Source organism: Microcebus murinus, chromosome 5, assembly GCF_040939455.1.
Source record: "Microcebus murinus isolate Inina chromosome 5, M.murinus_Inina_mat1.0, whole genome shotgun sequence".
NCBI lineage: Eukaryota > Metazoa > Chordata > Mammalia > Primates > Cheirogaleidae > Microcebus > Microcebus murinus.
The window spans coordinates 91841863-91862204 of NC_134108.1; the positions used below are offsets into that span (position 1 = coordinate 91841863).

A 20342-nucleotide genomic window follows, 5' to 3' on the forward strand; every position below is an offset into this window, starting at 1 on the left:
TTTACCAGACTTCAAGCTATACTACAAGGCTATAGTAACTAAAACAACATAAGATTGGCACAAGAACAGAGACAAGGACCAATGAAATGAACTGAGAACACAAATATAAAATCATCCTCATCTAGCCATCTAATCTTTGACAAAGCAGACAAAAATATACGCTGGGGAAATGAATCCTTATTCAATAAATGGTGCTGGAAAAATTTAATAGCCACATGTAGAAGACTGAAACAGTATCCACACATTTCACCTCTCACAAAAATCAACTCATGGTGGATAATAGACTTAAACCTAACGCATGAAACTATAACAATTCTAGAAGAAAGTGTTGGAAAAGCTCTAATAGACATTGGCCTAGGAGAAGAATTTATGAAAAAGACACCAAAGGCAATCACAGCAACAACAAAAATAACTAACTGGGACCTAATCAAATGGAGAAGCTTCTGCACAGCCAAGGAAACTATCATGAGAGCAGACAACCTACAGAATAGGAGAAAATATTTGCATGCTACACATCTGATAAAGGGATGATAACTAGAATTACATAGAACTCAGGAAAATCACCAAGAAAAAAATCAACCAACCATATCAAAGGACATGAAAAGAAACTTCTCAAAAGAAGATAGACTAATGGCCAACAAACATATGAAAAAATGCTCAACATCTCCAATTATCAGGGAAATGCAAATCAAAACCACAATGAGATATCACTTATCTCCAGTGAGAATGGCCTTTATCAAAAAGTCCCAAAACAATAAATTTTGGTGTGGATGCAGAGAGGTAAGAACACTCATATAGTGCTGATGAGACTGCAAACTACTACAACCTCTATGGAAAGTAATATGGAGATATCTCAAATAACTAAAAGAAGAACTACCATTTGATCCAGCAATCCCACTACTGGGTATTTAACGAAAGGAAAAAAAGACATTCTATAATAAAGACATCTGCACTCAAATGTTTATAGCAGCACAATTCACAATTGCAAAGATGTGGAAACAACCCGAGTTACCATCAATACATGAGTGGATTAATAAAATACTGTATATGTCAACCATGTAGTACTACTCAGCCATAAAATCAATGGTGATCTAATACCTTTTGTATTATCCTGGATGAAGCTGGAGTCCATTCTTCAAAATGAAATATCAAAGAATGGAAAAACACATTTTTTCCATTCTATTTCCATTTTTTCACATTTATTCACCATTAAATTAGCCTTAATTTATCAACACTTATGTGCACATATGGAAGTAACATTCATTGGGTGTCAGGCAGGTGGGAGGGGGCAGAAGGGGATGAGTAAATTCACATCTAATGAGTACAGTGTACACTTTCTGGAGAATAGGCACATTTGTAGTTCTGACCGAAGCAGTGCAAAGGCAATATATATAACCAAAGTGTTTGTACTCCCATAATATTCTGAAATTTAAAAAAAAATTCTTTAAGGTTACAGATTTCATTTTTTGTATACTTCACATTTTACTTAAACATACCAGCATTATTAATATTTATATTTACTTATAGGAAATTGAAACAAATAAAATATTTCTTTAAAGTATCTTTATATTAAAATAAAAGCATAACAAAGTTTTTATGATTTGGGAATGGAAATGATTTGGTGTTTAATATTGTTTAAAGAAAAGAGTGGTTTAATACTCTTTCTTCATCATTTGTTTACATAATTCACTCCTTTCAATTGAATTTAGTTTCCTTCCTTTTGTAAATTTTATTTTATTGTGGAAAAAATACTTAACAAGAAATCTACCCTTTCAACACATTTTTAAGTGCACAATACAGTACTGTTGACTATAGATACAATGTTATATAGCAGATCTCTAGAACTTATTTATCATGTTTAATTGAAATTACATGTTTGTTGATTAGTATAATAATTTCCCATTTCCCCCTCCTCCCTAGTTTCCTTTTTACTGAAGTAAATGCTTTCATAGTTTTGGAGATTTTATTATCTTGGATGTTGTCTGAAAATGTTTTTATTTTGTTCTCATTCTTGAGTAAGAGTTCAGCTGAACATAGAATTCTAGCGTGATAGCATCTCTCAGCCTTTTGAAGATACTACCCTACTGAATCTTGATTCTGCTGTGACTATAAGTCTAAATGTTACAATTGAGGATCATCTGTCTTCACATTTGATTAGCACTTAACATTATTCTCCATGAGATTCTGTAATTTCACTATGATGTGGCTTAGGGGTAAATTTTTTTTTTATTAATCCTTTTTGGGACTTCATGTGTTTCTTCATTCTGAAGATGCATATTTTATGGAAAATCCTACGTGACCATCTGTTCAAATATTGTCTTTTTCCTATTGCATCTGATCTCTTTTTATGGAGCTTGTATTAAATATACAGTCATGCACCACATAACGATGTTTTGGTCAATGACAGATCACATATATGACAGTGGTCCCACAAGATCACAATGGAGCTGAAAAATTCCTACTGCCTAGTGATGTCTTGATGATCCTGACTTTGTGTAAGCCTAAGATAAAGTGTGTGCTTGTTTCTTATATTTTAACAAAAAAAGTTTTAAAAGTAAAAAAATAAATAAATACAATTGTAAAAATATAAAATAGCTTATAGAATAGGGCTTTAAAGAAATAAAATATTTTTGTATAGCCATACACTGTGTTTGTATATTAAGCGAAGTGAAAGAGTCAAAAAGTTCAAAAACTTGAAAAGTTTTTAAAGCAAAAATGTTACAGTAAGATAAGGTTAACTTATTATTAAATAAAAAAAAGTTTATAAATTTAGTGTAGCCTAAAGCCTAGAGTAGTGTGCAGTAATGTCCTAAGCCTTCACATTCACTCACCACTCTGACTCACCCAGATCAACTTCTAGTCCTGAAAGCTCCATTCATGATAAGTGCCCTAAACAGGTATACTATTTTTTATCTTTCATACCATATTTTTACTGTACATTTTCCATGTTTAGATACACAAATACTTACCATTTTGTTACTACTGCCTACAGTATTCAATACAGTAATATGCTGTACAGATGTAGCCTAGGAGCAATGGGCCATACCACATAGCCTAGATGTGTGTAGTAGGCTGTGCCATCCAGCTTTGTGTAAGTACACTCCGATGTTCGTACCACAATGAAATCACCCAGTGACACATTTCTCAGAACATATCCCTGTCATTAAATGACACATAACTGTATGTTGGGCCTTCTCAATTCCTCCCCCATATCTCTCAAACTCTTTTTTCATATTTTTGTCTCTTTATTCTGTATCTTGGGTGGCTTTTGCATATAATTTTGAATGTTAACTAATTTCTTCAATTGTATATTAGTATATTTAACATAGCAATTGAATTTTATATATATATATATATATATATGTTTTTTTTATTTCGGCATATTATGAGGATACAAATTTTCAGGTTTCAAAAAATGCCCTTTCCCCTCCTCCCCCCACAAGTCTAATTTTCCAGCGTGACCATCCCCCAGATGGTGCACATCTCACTCATTATGTATGTATACACCCACCCTCGTCCCCCCTCCCCCCTGCCCAATACCCTATTACTGTAGTTCCTATGCGTCCACTTAGGTGCTGCTCAGTTAATACCAGTTTGCTGGTGAGTATATGTGGTGCTTGTTTTTCCATTCTCGGGATACTTCACTTAGTAGTATGGGTTCCAGCTCTAACCAGGAAAATACAAGATGTGCTATATCACCATTGTTTCTTAGAGCTGAATAGTACTCCATGGTATACATATACCACATTTTATTAATCCACTCTTGGATTGATGGGCACTCAACATTTTTTTAACATTTTAAATATATTTTCATGTTTTTCCAGATATTTTATAGTTCTTACTTGCTAAATTTCCTGTCGCTTGTATTTGTTGACTCTCCCTCATATCTCTCCCCACAATGTTCTTTAGTCATTTTTTTTCTTTTCATTGTGAGTTCATCTTCAGTCAGAGTAATTTTGGTGATGACTTTTTTAGATATTCAAGAAGCTCTTGTTGGAAAACCATCCCTACAGTACATTCGCCCTTCAGGGGCCCTGGAAGTTAGTAGCACTGGCTCTGTACTAGTTGCCATTTTGTTGCCTCATCCTGATGTTACTAGAACTCAAGGGTGACAGATCCCCACATCCTCATGTTTCACAGGTTTAGGTTCTCATTTTCTCATGGGTGACTCTATTTACCACCTAAGAGTGTAGGGTAGGTATGGCAAAAAAATTCATCTTTTTTCCCTTTCATGCTTCATGGTCAATGTGGCCTTCTAGGCTCCAGAATGTGCACAAAGTATTCATTTACAGGTCTTGGATTTGCTATATCACAGAAGTTAAAAGCTAAGCCCCTGGCTGTTAGCACCTAGGTTCTGATGTACTTGCATTCTACCAGAGCTTTAGCTTCTTCTTAATAGTCCATTTGGAGCTCCTATTTCATTTCTTTCTCTTTCTTTTAGGTTCAGTTATATATTTTTTAGCAGTTATGTTTTATCAAGCATTTCTGCACTTAGACGGGAGGCTAAACTTCCACATCAGCTCAGCATTCAACTTTGGCAAGAAGTGCTCAACAGACAGATGCATACTTATAAATATACTTGGCAAATACACGATGAAGTTGTGTTTCTGAAACATTTCTATTTTTGTGAAATTGCAATTATTTCAGAGATTATTACAGATGTATCATTATTGTTTTCACTCTCTGAGAGATGAACAATAACTGAAAACTGAAAGCTTAGTGGTTCTTATGGTATTGCCAAGTATGTAGGGATATGAATCACCAAACATAATGACAAGGCACCTGAAGTTCTTTGCACACTGTGTCCAACATTGTTTGTTTTCTGCCTTTTGACTCATGCTATTCTTTCTAAAGACTGTCACTGCTTGCTGACATTCCTGGTTGCTTTATGGCAGCAGGATGTCTTGGCTAAGTATTCCCAACTCTAATTGCTATGAGTCAGGTTAATATGTACTGAGGCTTTATAAAAATTGCCCTTCAGAATGTCCATCATGGTGTTTCTTCAGTTCACCTAAGGTTTCATTCTTAACCTCAAAGGAATATGGGTAATAATAATGATTTCTCCCCAAATCTTGGATTTTTCCCTTTAACAACTTATTTTATAGTAATAATAAGAGCAATGTCTATGTATACCCTAAGCTAAATGAATAGCTTCTGTGAAATATACTGAATTAAATGTGAATATCTTTACTGAAACAAAACATGGTTAAATTTTTATTCAATATAAAAATTTATAGGAAATATAGGAAAGGAGAGGTTACACATTAGCAATAAAGTATTTGCACAATTTGATTATATTACTAACATTTTTCAGTATATTGTACTAAATAGTACAAATGATTATAAGAAAAAGGATAAAATACTCAAACAGTATAATAACTAAACTGGGAAAAATCTAAACATCCAATCTCCATAGTCCCAAAAATTCTTTCACTGGGAATCATGACATAACTATAAGATGCTTTAGACACTGCCAGACATTTTTATTTCATCTAGAATTATGGACTCCATATCACTGCTATGAGAAAGGTCACCTTTTCTGAGAAAGGTCAAAATTAAGTGTAAATCTCAGGGTAGAGTGAATATGTATAAAGCAAATGTAGATCTCTCTCACCAAAGAGGAAGAATAATGACTTATATGTATTATTACTAAGATAACCAGGTTCTATCAATGAACCCAACAATGTCCAACTCTTTGAGAAGTCTCCCTGTACATGCCTACTTACTACAGGTTAATACTGTTTATTAAACGGTATAGCAATAGTTATGTTATCGATATTGTAACAATTGTTTTCCAAAAAGTAAGGAAAGATTATGTTTGGTTAGTTGAGATTGGAGCAGCAGGTAGTGGAAGGAGGCTGCTACATCTGAATAACATGCCAATTGGTCACTTAAATAAAGGTAGAAAAGCAATGCGAGGTGAGATGTGCAATGTTTGGGGGATGGTCATGCTTGAAGCTCTGACTCAAGGGGGAGGGGAGGCATGGAGAATATACATAACCTTAACATTTGTACCCCCATAATATGCTGAAATAAAAAATAATAATAATAAAACAAATTTTATGTTCAAAAATAAATAGATAAATAAAAATAAACTTGAAACTGGATTTGAGCAACATTAAAGTTTTGGTCATTAACATCTATCCATGTTAATGCTGAGAAGAACAATATTTGAAATATAAGCGTAAGAATGGCTCTCGTTTAAAACAAAATTCATAATATATATTCTACAGCCTTTGGCAACATTTTAATTACAGAGGGAAAAAAAAGAAAAGAAAAAATGAGATGGCATTTTAGCCATTGTACCATCATTTTTAAAAAATTTAAAAACTAATAGAGCAGTCAAAAACTTATGAAAGTCAAAATTTCTTTTTTCAAAAAAAATCTATTAAAGAATTAGGGTATCTGGAAATTAAAAGAGTTAAACACTAAGGGAAGAAGTAAGGATTTGAAATCCATTGAAAAGCCAATTATCACACAAGGCACCACTTGTATCAAGCCAGCTTTGGAGAAACCATTTTTGTCTCCCAAAGACTTGATGCCAGAGGCACACAAAGAACAACCAAGCTCTATAGTCATTGTCTAGACTGTATAGTCATCATATAGACATTGTCTAGACATTGTCATTTCTTGCAATCTGTAGCTTTCCCCATTAGCCACACGTGTCCTTTTGGCTGGCATCACTTTAGCAGATACCTTCTTTGAGGACTGGGGCAAAAAATAAGAAGTGTTAAGCGGTTGCTTCTTCCTTCTGCACTCTACTACTCTACTTATGGCATGCTTTTTTTTTTCCTTTTCAGCAGTCATGTCCCTCCTACCTGAATACAACGTCAGGTTTGCTATCATTAAGATGTTTCTCTTTTTCTCTGTTGACTCCAACTCTCCTGAGTCTCTTTTGCTCAAAGCTCAAAGAACTCCAATTAGTGATCATGTTCTAATTGAATTATGTTATTTTTCCCAGTCGAGACTGGTGCTCAGGTAAGCAGAAAGACATTATTAATTGGGCACCTATAATCACTGAATGTTAAACTTGGCATTAAGGACATAAAAAAATTATACAATGATAAGACACTGTCTTACCTGGAGAGTGTTCTTGTTATTTATGCATAAGACACTACTCAAAAGAATGAATCCCATGGTATGAGTGCTATGCGCCAGGGCTAGATATATTATGACACATTATGCCTTCCTTGCATCACACTGTTACTTCTAACAATCTGTAGATCTTACGCTGTAAGAATTTCTCACTAAAGACCACTTTCTAAGCTAGCAATATAACCTCCATAATCTAAATATAAAAAGGAGATTTGGATATATTTTAAAAATTTGACAAAGATAGGAAATGATTATGTTCATTGTCATGAACATAATCAGTAGATAGAATAAGTGGGAATAGGTGACAAGTGACAGCATGGCTTATACGTACAAATATAAAGATAAAAGATCAGATCAAGGGGAAAGTCTGTCTGGGCACTTTCACATTGACAAAGTCTAAAATGCAAATGAAAAGGATACAAGGCAGAAGGGTGTCTCATTCAATCTCCTCTGCCTTCTCTTGTAGCAGAACCCAGGTGTTTATCTTCCACTCCCTCCTCAACCTCTCTCTCTCTCTCTCTCTCTCTCTCTCTCTCTCTCTCTCTCTCTCTCTCTCTCTCTCTCTCTCTCTCTCTCACACACACACACACACACACACACACACACACATACACACACACACACTTCAGAAATATTTATGAACCCTTAGAAAGGAAATAAATGAGAATGATCAATAGAGTGGAATTTCTTGCTTAAATTGCTCATAACCTCCCCCCTCCCATAATTCATCAAATCTCTGGCCTCATCCTACAGAAGCAGATCTGGACCTGGAGTTAGATTTAAGTCACCTCTTACCCTAAGACCTATGACTGCATGATTGCACATCACCTCTGAAACTCTCTAGCATAGCAACACTTCCAAGCATAGCAACAAGAGGAGTGTGTGAGCTGACTAAATTGAAGAAGATGACCTTTATTTGAATATCTATATATAGGTGGCATATATTCTTAATAAAATTTGACACATTTTTCAATAATATTGTGATATTTTGGAAGCAATATACTTCCATTGTAATGACATTTTTCTGTCTCCCAAGCTCATTAAAATGAGATCTTACCTGTATGCTATCTAATATTTAATAAGCCTGTCTCGGTTATTTCCCCCATACTTAAAAGTAATTCATGCAATGTAGAGAGTTTATGAAATAAGTTGTTATCAATAAAATGTGATTTCAACTAAAAGTTTTTTGATGCATTAATAAATAATAGGCTCAAATAATTGCTCTATTTTCTGATATTGTTCTTTATAAGCACACTGTGGTTTTGAATTATATAAGTGAAATGAATTTATGGTAGTAGCAGTTAATGAAAAATAATAAATATTCACAAAGGCAAGTATAATACAAAGAAAAAATTCCCCTCCAAAGTTGATAGAATGAAATTAGAATGAAATAGAAATTTTAATAGAAAATTCATTTCTTTACATAGGGGAAAAGAAACTCTGTTTAAAAATAAGTATCATGAGAAATCATCTCTCATATATTATCTGATAAATTATGAGTTACTTTACATTTAAGTAAGTGATTGAAAGCCTTGGAAATAGTAAAAATTATCATTTTAGATATAAATGTGACCAAATATGAAATTATTTCTTTCAAAGTTTAGACCTGGAATATAAATACTAATGATAAAATATTTAAAGAACACAAATTATTTCCAGCTTCTATGTACATACAAGTATCAATGGCAGAGGCTTTGACATGAGGTAAACCTGGGTTGGATTTTGGCTACTCTGTGAAAACAATTTCTGAGACTTGTTTTCGACCTTCTGTAAAATGGAGATTTTGGAATAATAATACCCACCTCATAGGGTTAGTGTATCATTTAAATGAGATAGTTAAGACTTATTTGCAAAAAGCTCAAAACATTAATTATTATTATTGTTAAATTTAGCATCTACTAAAAAGAATAAAGTGAAATATCGATGATAAATTAATCAACCCTGCAACTAACCTCAGGATTACTACCTATTCAGTCTAGTTTCAATTCTATGGCACTTAAGAAAATATCAATTAAATCACTTTGAAATAGCTTGCAATTTAAACACACCATAAATTTTTAAAAGCCTTGAATTAGTCTAAATTAATGTTGCTCTTACTATACCTGGGTCATCCTAAAAAACAGACTGTGTGAAGCATCACAATATGTGCAATAAATAACCAAACAGAGAAACATTATTTTGCATTGATTTTCTTTTTATTTTCTCTTTGAGAGAACATAAACTTTCACCAAAGGCCCATAAAGAGGAATTAGTCATACCATTTAATTAAATTGTTATAATTATCCCAGGAAGATTGGAAATCCTATGAATATACTAATCCATTGAAGACTAACAGCTCTGCAGGTTGGTTTTAACATCAATGGGTTCTCTGGCCAGCAGCTCTCCTCTATTTCTGCAAGAAAGTATCTTGTCCACTTACTATTTTAATTGTTTACTGTCTGTCACTTTTATTGGACTATATACTTCAGAAATTGGGACCTTGTCATTGTGCTCACTCCTCTCACCCCAGTGACTCCTCAGTGACTAGCATATGGCAGACATTCAATAAGTAGTTGTTGGATCCATGAACAGAAGTGGAAAATTGAGTAAGACAGCTAGAAAATAGTGACTATTTCTTCTGCTAATCATTCATGATCCATAGATTATATACTATACTTTTAAAGAGCCCCCAGTAATAGGGATTTTAGGTGGTCAGTATTAATTTGTTCAGGATATCCTCAAGTGTAACAAAACCTTTTTTCTTGATTTTAATTTAAGTATTTCTTTTGTTCAGCTTCCTCTGTGGTGCAGGAGCCATAAACTGCGTGATCCCTGCTTTTGAATTTAATCTAAGAATCTCTACAAAGTCAATGACATACCTAGTCCCAGCAGGTACATACCCTGAAGATGCCTACTTTCTCCAAAGTTTTGAAGAGAGATGGTGAAATATTGAAATGTTAAAGTCTGTAGATTTCTTAGTCGCTTTTGAGTTTCCATTGAGAAGGGAGAAAAATATAATGAAAATTAAATTTATTACAAGGAAGCTATTAAACTCATACTTAAGGGGTGAAGCATCCCATAGCTCAGTCAAATTGGGTATTGGAATTTCTAGAAGAAAATATTATAATTCCATTCTTTTCAAAAAATCAGAACATACTGTATTTAAGATAAATGGTTCACATAAGATCAAGGCTTATAGCTAAAGCAGACTTGTGATCTAAAATTTCATTTTTTCTCCTTTAAATAAATATTTTGTATATCACTTAGTAAGTTGTAATAACTGTAGCTGAATATTTACAAATGCAACCGATCTATGGGTTGGCATCAAAAAATTGGTTTTTACCTTCCATCTTAAATGATTCCTTATGATCTTCTAAAAGATCCGTGGACATATTTGAAGTGCTACAACAATTCAAATGTCATGTTGTAAGAGAAAGTAAAAACAAAGCTTCTCACTCAAGAAACAAAATTTAATCAGGTCAAGAATCATGTCTGAATCAGAGTTTATATTTTTCTAGTCTATACTAAATCTGTTCGATGATTCAGTGTTAACTCTGAATGACTCAAATGCTCTCACAAATTTATGGATCTGAAAGTTAAACCTACTTTAATTAAGTCTAATAATTGAAAATAAAGAATAATTTGAAGTCATCTCTTACTATGGAGATTGATGCAGCTGCTCAGAATTATTTCAATTGCTATGAAATTAACCACCGTGGGGATGGGGGTGGGGGTAGGGAGTGGAGACATCAGCTCTCTGAACCTATTGAAAGCTAGTCTAATCAGAGGCATTTTGCTGAAAGGCAGGGGTAGATGAGAAAAGAAGGTGAAAGAACAAAAAATCCTAGCTTCTTTTTCTTGTGTCTGGTTCTTGCAGAACGTATTAGTCACAAAAAGTATAGAAAATTTCTAGGGAACTTTCTTTTCTTGTACCCTCTAAAGAATCAAGGAACTTCATTAAATCATGGTGGAAGACTAGAAAGTCTTCCAAAGATAGGTGAAAGGAAGAGAAGAAAGGAGATGTGAATAAAGGCAAAAGTGAAGGAAAAAAGAAGAAAGGAAGGGAAGAACTGTTAGTTATTGAGCAATTCATATATATTAGGACTACTTTAAGGGCTTTTCATACACTTACTAATGTAAATCTTACATCAACCAAATGAGAAAATTACTAATATCCCCATTTTATGGATGAGAAACAGGCCCAGAAGGTAAGATGATAAGTGATCTTCCCAGGATCAGACAGTTATCTATAAGCAACACAGATTTAAACTTGGGTCTAGTCCACTAAATGCCTCCAGTCTTTTTAAGTACTACTCCAAATGCCTTCCAATAATGATGAAAAATAACAGTGAAAACTTCCAGAAAATGCTGCAAGCAGTGTTCCTACTCATATCCTCTAAACATAATTTTCTGAATGTGATAAAACTTAGTAATTTCACCCAGTTTATAACTTCACTTAGGGAGATTCAAACAAAGGCAGAAATACATAAATTACAATGATGACATGGCACAAAATACACATTTAATAACTATTTATTCTTAATAATTATGACGATAAAAACTACCTGTTAAAAAATAATGTATAATTAAAATGAATAGCTTAATGGTTTGTTTTATACTTAAAACTTGCTTAGGAGACAATGTTCTAGAATATGTTTGGTCAGAAGCAGAAGCTAACCACATGATGGAAAATGCAATTATTAAGTGAGTGAACCATGGGAATGGGGTGAGGCTGTGTGTGTGTATGACTAAGTCAGGGCTAGCTACCCATAATTATTTGAACAGTGAGTTCATATCTACATATCCATTATTAATCTATTTTTGTTCATAACTGGAAATTTGTTTAGTTCATAAATAATTTAAGTGCAAGAAAGCAACAAAATAGTCAATTAAACTAGCAAACACATTAAAATTTGATAAATCTTAATTTTTCAAATATATGAGTTGACTGTTTTATAAATACAATAAAGTATTACAAAAAAATGAAAATAGCATCTAAGATTTCATAATTAGAAAGACAGAAAGCAGGTATTGCAGTTCTGTTTTATTTAGCTAAACTCATCAAACTAGACCTCACTTAAGAAGGAATTTATTTGATAAGCTTACCTGATATTTTATCCCTGACAAAACTTGGTTTTCTGTATCTGGGCCAATTGTACCATCCTACCTTTTTCCACTTATGAAAAAAGTCAATTAATTCCATTTAAATGACTGTATAATTGTATTCCTTCCAAAGAAGGCACCTATTAAAAAAGCAGTATGTATGATTATGAAGGTACTTACATATTTGGTTTCTCGACCAGCTGCTCTTGGAAGAGTTGTAGGAGTCTGTATGAAAATAAAAATAATTATACTTCTGAAATAATCAAGTATGTAATAAAAGATTCAACTTCTGGGAAGTGTTCAGCTTTTTGTAAACATTCTAAACATTACTTTCTCTTTTCTATATGAAATTATTTTAAAAATTATTTTATTAAATTATATCACTTTATTATTCTTTTTATTGTTTTTATCTATCAGCTTTCTGGTAATTTTCTCTTATGTAATTATTTATGATGTTAATTCATAGATCATAATAATAGTTCCTTCATCACATGACTTCCATAATTTTTGGCTATTTCAAAATTCATACCGAAATTTCTATCCTCTCAATTCTTTGAACTGCTCGATTCCAAAGATATTCTCTTCGACTCCATTTCAATCACTCATTCCCAAGACCATTGCTGGACTTTACCTTCACCAACAAAATGGAAAAACTCTGAAATTTTAATTTCAAATGTCCCACTCTCAGAAATTTTCCTACCTACCATTTCATTTCTCCAGTAACCACCAATGCAACATCCTTTTTAATGGGACTTCCAAATCACTGACCCTAACCACCTTTTTCTGGCTTTGTTACTTAACTCTTAGCATACATATATTTCATATTCTCAATCATTTTAATAGTTTCATTCTTCTTACCTCCCTCTCTTCTTGTGACAAATTCACTTACAAAAAGGAAAAAAAACTCTAAATGGGAGTTATTATCCATTCTGTTCCATACGTAACTGAGAAGCAAAACATTTCTGAGGAAACTCAACCAAACTAACTGATTTTATTTTAAATTAATGTGCCCATCCTCCAAAGTAAGGTATCACAAAAATGGAAGAATAGGCAGTACATGATTATCAACTTCAAATGTGCACTCAGCACTTGCTGGTGAGACCCTGATTTTTCTATTGTAGGCCTATTTTCTGAGATGAAATGACTATTTGATTGATTCATCTATTCAACAAATATTTATTATATATCTACTGTGTGTCAGACACTGCTCCACACTCTTCAAAGTTATCAGTGAACAAAAGAGATGAAGATTCCCTGCCCTTGGAGAGCTTATATTCTAGAAAGAGAGAAAATAGACAATAAGATAATAAGTAAATTATATCATATGTTAGAATGTGACAAATACAATGAAAAAGAGTAGAAAAAAGTTGTAGCCTAGGGTAATACATTCTTCCAGAGGAAATTTTCTTTGCTTCCGCCAAACACCTTGTGTTTTTCTGGATCACCCAGATGTTAAGAGGTCAAAAGTGCCAGGGACTTGCAATTTCGAATAGGATGATCAATGTAGTGGAGGTGACATTTGAGCACAGACTTGAAGGAGGTGAGTGAGTTGGCTATGTGGATTCTAGATAAAAAGCATTCTAACAAGAGGGAACAAGTGAAAAGCTCTGGAGGTGGATTTTATCTTCTGAGAACAATAAAAAACTAGAAGCAATCATTCTATAAGGGACAATAAATAGGTTGAGCAAAATATTAAAAAAATATCAAAATATCAATAAGCTAAAAGGATAGTGATTAATTAGTGGGCAAGATCAGGAGAAGATGGAAATCTGGAAGTCCAGCTTCTGCCTTGGGGATGTTTGCAGATAATAATGAGTTGCTTGAGAAGCTGATCCAAACTTCCGATATCTCAGAGGTATAGGGAGATTAAAGTCAGAAACCAGAACTTGCCAAGAATGAATTGAGCCCCAGGAGTACTAGTGATCCACAAGACTTCATATGACCTTCAGCCTGGTCTCAAATCATCTGAAAATGATTGGCTAGAAAAAAAAAATCTCAAAACTTTAAATTAAAAGGTAATCCTTTTTTGCTAGTTCTCCCAGTATTTGGCAGAAGCAAAGAAAAGACTTACTATAGGAAAATAATATTATCTAAGGTCTCAAATACTTTCTATAAATAAATTTTCAAATAGAATATCCAGCACACAATCAGATATAGATATACAAAGAGGCAAGACAATGTAAAGGAGAATGAGCAGAAATAATAAACAACCAAAAAAGACCCATAGAGAATCCAGAAATATTTTTTTTTGAGAGCCAGACTGAAAACAACCATACTTAATCATGATTTTAGAAGTAAATGTTAAACTTGCAAATTTTTACAGAAAACTTGAAACTGTAAAATGTGATATAAAACTCATTTGAAAATGAATTATTAAATAAATGTGCTAAGACGGGAGCATGCTTGGCACATGCAAGGCATAGCAAGGAGGCTACAGGGCTGGGATGGGTAAAGGAAAGGGTCAGAAGAGAGCAGATCATGGAACTGTTGGGGTGTCAGATCATACAGACCTTTCCAGGACCTTGCAAGGACTTTGGCTTATACTCTGAGGGAAATGTGTAAGCACTGCTGATTTTAAGTAGAGGAGGACCATAATCTGACTTATACTTTAAAAGGATCTCTCATTTGATGTATTAGGAATGGATTATATAGTGAGGCAAATGGATAGGGCCAAAACTATGTACTATTTAGTAAAGCATGATGATGGCTTGGCAGTGCAAAGGCACAAAATAATCGTATTCCACATATTTTAAAGCTGTAGCAGCAGGCTCTCCAACAAAAGAAATGTGAATGGGAGATAAAGAGAACAGTATGATTTGATGCTAAAGTTTTGGCCTTGAGCAAATGAAAGATTGAAATTCTATCAATGGAGATGGGACAGCAGCATATGGAATCGTTTTTGTGGGAGGAAATCTAGACTTTATTTTTACACATGTTGAGTTTGAGACATTTGTTAGAGATCTAAATGGAAATTAAGAGTAGGTAGTTGGAAATCTGGAGTTTGGGAGAGAATCTTGGACTAGAGGTATAAATTTGAGAGTTGTCAGCATAGTTGGTTTTCAAAACTTGTAACTGGGCGAGAGAACACCAGTGGAATGAACAGAGAGAGAAATGAGAAGTCGGAGGACTGATCGCTAGAGCATTCCAAACATTAGTAGGTGGGGAAGAAGAAAACCAGCCAGCAAAGGAGGCTAAAAAACAATAATGAAAAGCGAGGCAGGAGAAAAACTGACAGAGAATAATGTTTTAAAAAGCACTAGAGGAAAGTATACCAAAGAGGAGAGAGTGATCAGCTGTCTCAAATTCTGTTACTACATCATCTCAGATCAGGACTGCGCTTAGAGCCATGGGTAGGACTTGAGGAAGCTTGGAAAAAGTGGTTTGGGCAATGTGAAAAGAAGGCATTTAACAGGAAAGTTGCTGTGTCATCTCAGATCAGGACTGAGATTTTAGAATGGGTAGGATCTCAGGGACTTTGGAAAATATGGTTTGGGCAGTGTTAAAAGAAAGGATTTAATAGGAAACTAGAGAAGAAGAATTGAAAGCAGAATATATAACTTTTTTCAACTTTTTTTTTTCTCAAATTCTTTCCCATCACACCTCCTCTCTTTTTAAATTTATTCATTCATTCATTCATTCATTTGTTTTTGGCGGGTAGGTAGAGCAACACACCTTCTCATCTTAATCTAAGTTAGTGATCTTAGAACTTACTTCCTTGAAAAGTATTAGTTATGAAATAACTAACTAGAGACATTAGTTATAAAATTCTTCATTTTCCCACTTTCAACCTACAAATATTCTTATATCTGTACCTGTCATGTCTTTTATTTTCTGTCCTGTTACAGTAAAAGATAGATATTTCCAATTTCTTATCAAAGGGTCTGAGTCCATTTGGGCTACTATAACAAAACACCATAGACTGGGTAGCTTATAAACAACATAAATTTATTTTTCACAGTCTGGAGGCTGGGAAGTCCAAGATCAAGGCACTGGCAGCTTCAGTGTCTGGGGAGGACGCATTTTCTGGTTCACAGATGGCTTCTTCTTGCTATATTGTCACAGGGTGGAAGAGGCAAGAATCCCCCTCTCTTTGGATTCTTTTCTAAGGGCACTAATCCCATTCATGAGGGCTCCATCCTCCTGACCCAATCGTCTCTCAACAGCCCCAGCTTCTAATACCTTCACATTGGTGATTATTACAACATATGAATTCTGGGGGGACACAAACTTTCAGACCATTTCAGATACCTATTTGAATTAGGCTCCAGGTTCTGTGCCAGTTCTGAAGGAATTCTGTCCTTCGGTATTTCCCTTTCCTCTGTCGAATCAGTGCCTCTCTCTCTACTGAAAGCAATCCCACCAGAATACAAACTTTAGTTTGTTATTCCCAGCTTCAAAAAACAAACAAAAAATTCTTCCTTTACCCGCTACTGACCTAATTTCCTTCTCCTTTTCCTATCCCAACATTTCAAATAGTTTTTTGTTTTATTTTGTTTTTTACATATTCTGTCCCTACATTCTCACATGATGGCATTTTTCAACAGCAGAGATAAGGAGAGCAATGGGGTGAAGTAAGGGAGTAAAATTTGAGGACGATAAAAAGAAGTAACTATGAAGATAATGTCAAAGTGGCTCTTCAGCCTAGTGGGGGAGGAGAGAATGGTTAACTTCAGGCTTTGACAACTGGCCAGCCTCTGGTGAGTCCCCTGATCCCTTCCTCAGTGATGACGACTGAGACAGCTATTAGAAGAGATGTGCACCATAAGCAGAGATGCAGGGAGGCAGAGGCGAGGGTCAGGGTCACCACAGTGAGGAGAAGGTAGCAAGTGGGAGCTGGTTGACACTTTGGTGCTTCTCCATTCTGAGGTGCATGCTCCTCCTACTCTTAAAAAACTAAATAAACCTCACCAGAATTGGTAAATCCTAGGCTTTAGTGTCTGCCACCCCAAACACCAGGCATACACACAGCTAAGTTAGCTAAGATACCCAAGGAAATATGAGTTTCCATGTAAAGATAGTAAAACATCTGAAAAATGTAAATGCAGCAAAAGAAAAGAATGGTCCAGCCATTCCACTTCTAGGTATTAACCCAGGACAAATGAAAGCATATATCCGTACAAAGTCTTGTTTACAAATGTTCTTAGCAGCACTATTAGTTAGCTCTCCAAATTAGAAAGGATCCAATCTTCCATCAACTGGTGAAGAGACAAACAAAGGATGGTAGTTCCACACAATGGAATACCACTCAGTAATAAAAAGAAATGAACTACTGATCCATGCAATAATATAGATAAATCTCAAATTCCTTCTACTAAACAGAGAGTCAAAAGACAACATACTATATAATATTCTTAAAAAGGCAAAAGTGTAGGGACAGATTAAAAGACCAGTGGTTGCCCAGTACTTGGGTTGCAGGGAAGGATATACCAAGAAGGAGCACAGGGAACTTTTTCAGTTGAGGAAATTTGTATCTTGAATGTGGTGATGGTTACACAATCGGATTCTTTGTAACTTCATAGAACTGTACATGAAAAGGTTGAATTTTACAGTGATTGAATTATACCTCAATAAACCTGACTTTAAATGAAAAAAATTATGTATGCTACAAAAAAAACCCTTAATTTATGGATTGAAGAACAGAATATAGACCCTGAACAAATTCTTGAACTGAAATATCAGATCAAGGAATACTCTTGAAGAAATTAGAAATTAATTAATGGAAGAAAAATATAAAAAAATAGGAGACAGGGAATATGGAATCAAAAGTGGCAAAATCAGTATTAGAAGAGTCCCAGGGAAAAAGAAATATTTCAAAAAATAATGACTAAAAATTATCTAGAATGTAAAGAGAAGAAGAGATCGAAGACTTTACATGAAAAATCAGAGTACCAATTAAGATACCTGGGAAAAAATAATACACACCTAGACATATTATGAGGATCTAGGTAAGAGCATGTATAAAGGTAAAATTTCAAAATCTTGCAGCGTCTACAATGATCAGTCTACAGCAGAGGAACAAATACCATGCTAACAAAGCACTTCATAAATACGTTGTTGAAGAAAAAGAACATCGGGGGGAGGGGGGAAATGTTGAAGAGAAAAGACCTATGATTTTACATCCAACAAAACTATAAGTTAAAACAAAGGGCAAAATAAAGATATTAATGTGGACATAGACCACAAAACCTACACAAAAAGACCCTGTTGAATACAATTTTCAGTAAGATTCTGAATAGAAAAATAATAAATCTAGGAGAAAGCTATCAATGTGCATGAAATAAGGATTTAAGTAAAGAATAAGTCTCTAAAGATCAAGAAAAAGTATAAACATAAATTCAGACAAAAAATACTAGTAAATTATATGTGTGTGTGCTTGTGTGTGGTGTGTGTACAGCTGATTAAAAACAGCTAATGTCTGATGGAGTTAGGTGAGTGGCATTTCGCAAACAAGAATTCAGAGCCTAGTACATCTCTAGCAGTGTCTGCCACCAATGGTGAAATGCCCACATGGCAGCTACAGAAAGGCCTGAGAAAACTAGGGTGAAAAAGAGGAGGAGAAGGAAGAAGAAGGAGGAAGGTGGGTGCATATACAGAAATGTTGAGCAGCCAGAGAGCATATCAGATCACATGTACCAGATGGCAGTTATGGCCATGGTGACCAAAGATGACCATCTTAACAAAGACAGATGTGTGTGCCTAGCCCTGGTTCACAATATGGCAGAATGCATCGTTGGGGACATAGCGCCAGCAGATAATATCCCCAAAGAAGAAAAACATAGGCGAGAAGAGGAAGCTATGAAGCAGATAACCCAGCTCCTACCAGAGAACCTTGGAAAGGAGTTCTATGAACTTTGGGAAGAGTATGAGACCCAGTCTACTGCAGAAGCCAAATTTGTGAAGCAGCTGGACCAACTTGAGATGATTCTTCAGGCGTCTGAATATGAAGACCTGGAGAACAAACCTGGAAGACTGCAGGACTTCTACGATTCCACAGCAGGAAAATTCAGTCACCCTGAGATCATCCAGCTTGTCTCTGAACTTGAGGCAGAAAGAAATGCTAACATAGTTGCAGCTGCCAGTGAGCCACGCTCCTGAGATGCTGTCTGCGTTGCTGTCCTGTAACCAACATTTTATTTTTATGTTTCATGGTATTGCCATTGTGGTCTGTTGATTTCTCTAGATGTGTCTGCTTATTTTTAATTGGACTTCAGCAAGAAATGTATGTAATTTGGGCACTAAAGGAAGCCGTGGAACAGGAAGTGGCAATGAACATGTCATGGATGAAGACCGGAGGGGGGAGTAATGCCTTTTTTATGAACAAAATAAATATTAAATGCCTAAAAAAAAACAGCTAGAAAGTGAAAAGTGTTATAGTAGTTATAAAATTTTAGAAAAAGGCATGTATAACTTTTAAAATTGATAGAAAAATAAACATAATCATTGTCTTTAATAATGTATTTATAGCTAACAAAAGCGACAAAATATAAAATAAAATTTTAAAACCAGTTAATGTCAAAATATCCAAAGTAAAGCAGGAAAGACAGAAAGGAAACAGGCATTTTAAATACAAAGCATGAAATAAAATAGCCAAACTTGTTCTAATATAACAAGAATTACAATAATTATAAATGGCTTAAGATCCTTGATAAACAGAATCTGACTGAACATAAAAGTCATATCCAGAAATAAGTTGTTCTGAAGAAAATTAGATAAGAAGGTATAAAAGATAAAAAAAGAAGATATATTAATGGCCAAACAAGCATATGAAAAAATGCTTGATATGTTTAATAATCAGGGAAATGCAAATCTAAACCACAATGAGATGTCACTTATCTCCAATGAGAATAGCTTTTGTCAAAAATTCCCAAAACAATAAATGTGGATGTGGAGAGATAGACACACTCCTACATTGCTGGTGGGACTGCAAACTAGTACAACCTCCATGGAAAGTAATATGTCGACACCTCAAAGAGATACAAGTAGAACTACCATTTGATCCAGCAATCCCATTACTAGACATCTACCCAAAGGGAAAAAAGACATTCTATAAAAACAACATCTGCACTAGAATGTTTATAGCAGCACCAATTTACAATTGCAAAGATGTGGAAACAACCCAGGTGCCCATCAATACCTGAGTGGATTAATAAAATGTGGTATATGTA

The 20342-nt window shown here is 34.4% G+C and overlaps 1 protein-coding gene and 1 pseudogene across 11 annotated transcripts in view; one reads left to right on the plus strand and one right to left on the minus strand.

Annotated features, from left to right (window-relative positions):
* The window catches only part of MLIP (muscular LMNA interacting protein), a 242094-nt gene that overhangs the window by 75631 nt on the left and 146121 nt on the right, over positions 1 to 20342 (minus strand). For all 11 annotated transcript variants that reach the window (XM_012780772.3, XM_012780771.3, XM_012780769.3 and 8 more), the window contains one exon: positions 12358 to 12402. In XM_012780772.3, coding sequence (XP_012636226.2) covers positions 12358 to 12402 — 45 coding nt within the window. The remainder of the gene's footprint in view (positions 1 to 12357; positions 12403 to 20342) is intronic.
* Positions 18685 to 19525, plus strand: LOC105880025 (5'-deoxynucleotidase HDDC2 pseudogene; annotated as a pseudogene).